At 36.0% G+C, this 6,138-nt stretch overlaps 1 protein-coding gene across 1 annotated transcript in view; it reads left to right on the top strand.

The window, feature by feature from the left end:
• Positions 1–2,941: 2,941 nt before the first annotated feature.
• LOC137643082 (uncharacterized) overlaps positions 2,942–6,138 on the top strand; it is a 3,648-nt gene continuing 451 nt past the window's right edge. The window contains exons 1-4 of the mRNA XM_068375927.1: positions 2,942–2,968; positions 3,202–3,770; positions 3,994–5,187; positions 5,971–6,138. The exon at positions 5,971–6,138 is cut by the window's right edge and continues 451 nt beyond it. Of these exons, the coding sequence (XP_068232028.1) occupies positions 2,942–2,968; positions 3,202–3,770; positions 3,994–5,187; positions 5,971–6,138 (1,958 nt within the window). The remainder of the gene's footprint in view (positions 2,969–3,201; positions 3,771–3,993; positions 5,188–5,970) is intronic.

The following is a 6,138-nucleotide window of genomic DNA, read 5'->3' as shown; positions in this document are numbered from 1 at the left end:
AACATTTGGAATACATAATCAGTTGAAATGCAGATTTAATAAAATAATCAACTGGTAAAGATACTTACATGTATGTAAATCCCTCTTCAAAACTCTGACAATAGATAAATTTATTTGCATAATAATGATGAAGGAAAAGGATAATCTAAATCAAATTTTTCAAAATAGACATATCAATTATATGAAAGGATCTAGAAGTGGCAGAGAAACTCATCCTCTCACTTTTCCCAACAGACGCCCTATCAAGGTAAGCAAGGTTTAAGCAAATTGAATCGTGATTTGGAAGGGGAAGGTATTAAGTGGATCCGTAGCCACCAGAATGAGATTTTTCTCTTGTGTTCTTCCCCTTCAAATATTCATTCAATCTACAATTACCCAGCTACCCAAATCTGTATTTCATATGGATGCACGATTAAAGCTAGGATAATCATTATTTAAACTTTAATTATAAAATTGAATAAATACACCTAATAAAAAATTACATTTATTTTCGATTTATATAAGTTACGTTCAAAGCAAACACATGCCCGTATATCACATACTTTCTCTGACATATATGAACTCTAAACACCATATATATATATATATATATATATATATATATATATATATATATATATATATATATATATATATATATATTTATATATACATATATATAGATATATATATATATATATATATATATATATATATATATATATATATATATATATATATATATATATATATATATTGTAAATGCAGCATTTTATAGAAACCATTTGTGTATATGATCATTTAATAAGCTCTGTTTTTAAACTTGGTGATTAGGGTTAAATTGTATTGTAAATATTTTATCCGTTTTACATGTAAACATTGTTCAGTCTGTTTTGGATTGTTACTGCTGTAATTCGTTTGTCAATTGTTGTTGAGTAGTTCTTGAAAAGAATGTTTATCCTGGTAGTTATCAGTGTTGGAATTACACTGTAACAATTATATGTTCTAGAAATAGGATCAAGGTTTTTTGATGACTGACAGAGTAGAAGTCTTCAAAGTGTAAAGAACATTTCTTTGGAAATTCGTTTCGCTTGTATTGGATGTAGCTTAGAGTAACACAGATGTAAGTTTATTTCTTTACTGAAATTTGTATATATTCTATTTCATGTTTGTGGTGTTTTTTGTAGTTAAATCAAACTATTATCAATTCTTTGTTTATTATGGAATTTCTTTATAACACATTTAGTAAGTTTGTATTTTGTTGTTTTCAGTTTCTTGAACCTCGTTGCCCTGCACTACTAGCAAAGTCCTCATCATTGGTTCTCTGGTCTTGGAGTACTGACCAACTATAAGCTTTTACAGTTATGGTCATCTTAAGTTGTAGTGCTTAGTGTTAAGTGATTTAAAGCTTTAAGTTGGTTTAAAGTGTCTTATGATACCAACTTGAACTTTTATCAAATTTTTAATAAAGTGTGACGTGAGTAACAGTATCTGTGTCTTTTCTACATCTCATCCCTGTGGCTTTGAAGAAAACGGCAGCTACATTAGTTCAAGAAAATCTGTGATTGAAAATGCAGGAATCTAGCGAAGTTCCTGTGCCTATAGTCAGTGAAGATTGTTTCGAAGTGATACAAGAGCAAATGAAAACTTTGAAAAATGCCCAAACTTCTGCTCTGTCTGCCGTGACCAAAAGGAGAAATGAGCTCTTTAGACTAATGAAATTGTAGTGCTTAGTGTTAAGTGATTTAAAGCTTCAAGTTGGTTTAAAGTGTCTTGTGATATCAACTTGAACTTTAATCAAATTTTTAATAAAGTGTGACGTGAGTAACAGTATCTGTCTTTTCTACATCTCATTCCTGTGGCTTTGAAGAAAACGGCAGCTACATTAGTTCAAGAAAATCTGTGATTGAAAATGCAGGAATCTAGCGAAGTTCCTGTGCCTATAGTCAGTGAAGATTGTTTCGAAGTGATACAAGAGCAAATGAAAACTTTGAAAAATGCCCAAACTGCTGCTCTGTCTGCCCTGACCAAAAGGAGAAATGAGCTCTTTAGACTAATGGATAATTGTGATAATTTCCATCTGGTGAAGTCTGAAATCATTATTTTGTGCAAATTACGTGATAATTATGATAAATCTTTTCAGCAATATGAGAAGCATTTAACAGATTCCAGTGAACGAAATACAGTAAATAAGAGGCATTAAGAAAATACAGTATCTATTTATCGTTTCATTACAGAAATGAATAACTGGGTCAAGGAAAGTGAATTACAATTGACGACAGACCATAATAGAAAAAGACTTTGTTACTCATCCACTAGCAAGACCAAGTCCAGCAGAACTAGTGTAAGATCTGCTCGCCTCAAAGAGAAAGCTAGACTGGCAGAATTGATGGCTCAACATGCTATGAGAGAAAAAGCAGAAGTGATGGAAGAGCAAGAACTCAGCTTAAGCAGGAGAGGGAAGAGCAAGAATTTATACTTAGAAAAATGAAAGAGCAATTGGAATTAGAAACAAAAATTGCAATGTCTCAAGCAAGAGAGAGAGTTTATGCTGAAGCTGACAATATCTCGGATATCGTGCTGCAAGATACTCTTCCCAGTTGATTCCAAATGTAGACCCGTTCCAGCCACAGCCTTCGGATATAACAGCAGATACTCCTCAGTTGAAAGTGAACGTTCCCTGTAGTTCTAGCCAGAGTCAGTTCCCTGAGCAAAATCTTCATATGCAACTACAGTCCCAACAAGAGATGCTCCTGAAAGCACAGCAACACATGACTGCATCAATGTTGCTTCCAAGCATAGAAGTACCAAAATTTAAAGGTGATCCTATTGAGTTTGCCAATTTCATGATGGCATTTGATGCCAGAATTACTCCAAATGCTTCGGGTGATGCTGACAAACTGTACTACTTGGATCAACAACTTGAAGGGAAGCCAAAGACTTGATAGGTGGATGCTTGTATATGAGTTCTTCAGAAGGATATACTACAGTTAGGAATTTTCTCAGTCAAGACTATAACAATCCCTACAAGGTGTCGATGGCATATATTAAGAAACTTATTTCTTGGTCTGCACTGAAACACGAAGATTATCATAGCTTGTACACATTTGCTTTATTCCTTATCAAGTGCAGACATGCCCTGACCAACTTGTCACACATGGAAGTACTAAATCATCTTCCTAACCTTCAAGAAGTTGTTAAAAATTTCCAACATTCCTTCAGAACAAGTGGTGTAGCCTGGCTGGACATTTGAGGGAAGAAAAGGGAGGAGTTGATTTTGCAGATTTGGTTGAATTTGTTTATAAAAAAGCAAGGGCAGCATACGACCCAGCATTCAGCAAGTTTGCTCTTAAAAATAATTATTCAAAGCCTGAAAACAGCTCTGGTAGCTTCAAATTCATATCTTGTCAACAAAAGAGCAAAAGCTCAAACTTTGCTACCCAAGCAGAACTGAATCCAGAAAATAGAAAGCCATCAATAGTGTCTGAGGAAGAGAAATCATGTCCAATGTGCAAGAAAAACTATGATCTTAATGATTGCTGGAATTTTGCTATGAAGACCTCTGAAGAAAAAATAGATTTCCTTAAGGAGAGAAGGTTGTGTTTTGGATGCTTTGGTCTCAACCATACCTCTAAAGGATGTGTGAAAAGGAAGCAATGTAAGACATGCTCTAAGAGGCATCCCACATCACTGCATATCGATGGATTGAAGCTACATAAAGAGAATGATAGCTCATGTAGCAAAGAAGCAAGTGAAATTATTGTTAGCACATGTAGCCTAATACCAATCATGTTAGTGAAGTAAATACAGTATTACAGGCTATTCTCCCAGTAAAAGTATATCAGAAAGGCAACAAAGTAGTTTTGGACACTTATGCCTTTTTTGATAATGGCAGCACTGGTTGTTTCATCACAGAGAGTTTACGAGAGCAGATAGATGCATCTGGAACAGAGACATGTTTAAAACTTCAAACCATGCATGGTGTAAACATTGTGAATAATTTGTGTGTTACAGATATGGAAGGAAACAACACTATTTATCTGCCAAAACTTTTACTCGTCAAGATATCCCAGTGAGTCATCAACAGATATCAAAACCAAAATTGCTCAAAAAGGTAGCCGGTCTGAGGAATATTGCTGATCTAATTCCTGATTATAGAGAAGATTTGGAGATTGGTTTGTTGATTGGCAGTAATTGCCCTAAAGCACCGCAACCATTAGAGGTGCTTCCAGCTAAGGGTCCAGATTCATATGCAGTTCTTTACCACCATGGATGGACTGTTAGTGGCCCTCTACATTTTAAATACTCTTCAGAGAAGAACAATATTTCATGTCACCATGTCTCTCTTCAGGAAGTTAAAAAGGTAAAGGAATGTTTTCATTCTGCAGCTGTGGTCCATATGTTTGAAAGAGATTTTAGTGAGAAAGATGTTGGTAGAGTTCCTGATGAGAAGGGTCTGTCACAAGAAGATCAACAGTTCCTCAAAGAAGTGGCAGAAAACATTCAGTTTACCAATGGACACTACCAGCTTCCCCTACCATTTAGAACCAATAAAGTTAACTTGGTAAACAATAGAGAACAGGCAGTGAAACGAGCACAATGGCAAAGAAGAAAAATGAAACTAAATCCAAAGTACCCTGAAGATTATGTGGAATTTGTTGAGAAATTGGTGTCTGAAGGATATGCTTATAAGGTTCTGGAGGATCAGTCGTATGATGAACAACCTGCATGGTATCTACCTCATCACGGTGTCTACCATCCAAAAAAGCCAAGTAAGATTAGAGTAGTCTTTGACTGTAGTGCTAAATACCAGGGTAGTTCCCTTAATGACAAGTTGTTGCAAGGTCCTGATATGATCAATTCCCTGATTGGAGTGCTCATCAGATTTCGTCTAGAAAGGGTGGCCTTGATGGGTGACATAGAATCTATGTTTTACCAAGTTCAGGTACCAAAGGTTCAACATAAATACCTAAGATTCTTATGGTGGCCTGGTGGTGAACTTGAAAGCGAAATTACAGAGTATCGAATGGGTGTTCACATCTTTGGGGCAGTATCATCACCTAGCATTGCCAATTATGCTTTGAGGGCAGCAGCTGACCATGCAGGAGATAAGTATGGTCCAGATGTAGAACGCACCATTAAGACTAATTTTTATGTGGATGACTATTTAAAGTCTGTACCTTCAGAAGAGCAGGCATTAAGACTTGTGTAAGACGTTACAGCAGCATTGAAGGAAAGAGGTTTTCGGCAGACAAAGTTTGTGAATAACAGCAAGCTTGTGTTGAAATCAATCCCACAAGAGGACCGTCCAAAAGATCTTCAAACATGTGATCTTGACTATGATGAAATTCATGTAGAAAGAGCTCTTGGTCTTCAGTGGAATATTGAAAATGATTACTTTACTTTCTCCGCAAGCTTGGACCCAAAACCACTTACAAGGAGAGGTATTTTGTCAACAGTATGTTCTCTCTATGATCCTCTTGGTTTTGTGGCTCCTTTTCTTTTGCCAGCTAAGAGAATTCTTTGTGAAGTTTGTCATGATAGCAGCTTGGGTTGGGATGATGTTATTCCCGAAAAATACCCGAAGCCCTGGAGAAGGTGGCTTGATGATTTACCAATCCTGGGTAACTTAAAGATTCCAATATGTGTCAAACCAAAGGGATTTGGTACAGTGACTTCCACACAGCTGCACATGTTTTCAGATGCTAGTAATGAAGGCTATGGTGCTGCAGCATACATAAGACATTCCGATAACAGTGGAAGGATTTCTACTGCTCTGCTGATGGGAAAGTCTAGAGTGTGTCCTGTAAAGGCAACAACCATACCCTGACTGAAATTGACTGGTGCAGTGGTGTCCATAAATCTCGCACAACACATTTTGAAAGAGCTTCAGATTACAGTGGACTAGACATTCTATCACACAGATTCTACAACAGTTCTTCACTATATTTTTAATGATAGAAAGAAATTTCCTATATTTGTTGCAAATAGAGTGAAAGTAATTAAGGATTTCTCTGAAAATACACAATGGAGTAAAGATAATTCTGCTGATATTGCATCAAGAAGTTTCACGAGTCAGCAAATGCTGAACATTTGGTTTGATGGCCCATATTTTCTTAGAGGACCAGAGGAGCTGTGGAAAAATGATATGCCCCAAGG

The sequence above is a fragment of the Palaemon carinicauda genome, chromosome 6 (genome assembly GCF_036898095.1).
Source record: "Palaemon carinicauda isolate YSFRI2023 chromosome 6, ASM3689809v2, whole genome shotgun sequence".
In the NCBI taxonomy this organism is placed as follows: domain Eukaryota; kingdom Metazoa; phylum Arthropoda; class Malacostraca; order Decapoda; family Palaemonidae; genus Palaemon; species Palaemon carinicauda.
This window is presented reverse-complemented; position numbering and strand designations above follow the sequence as displayed.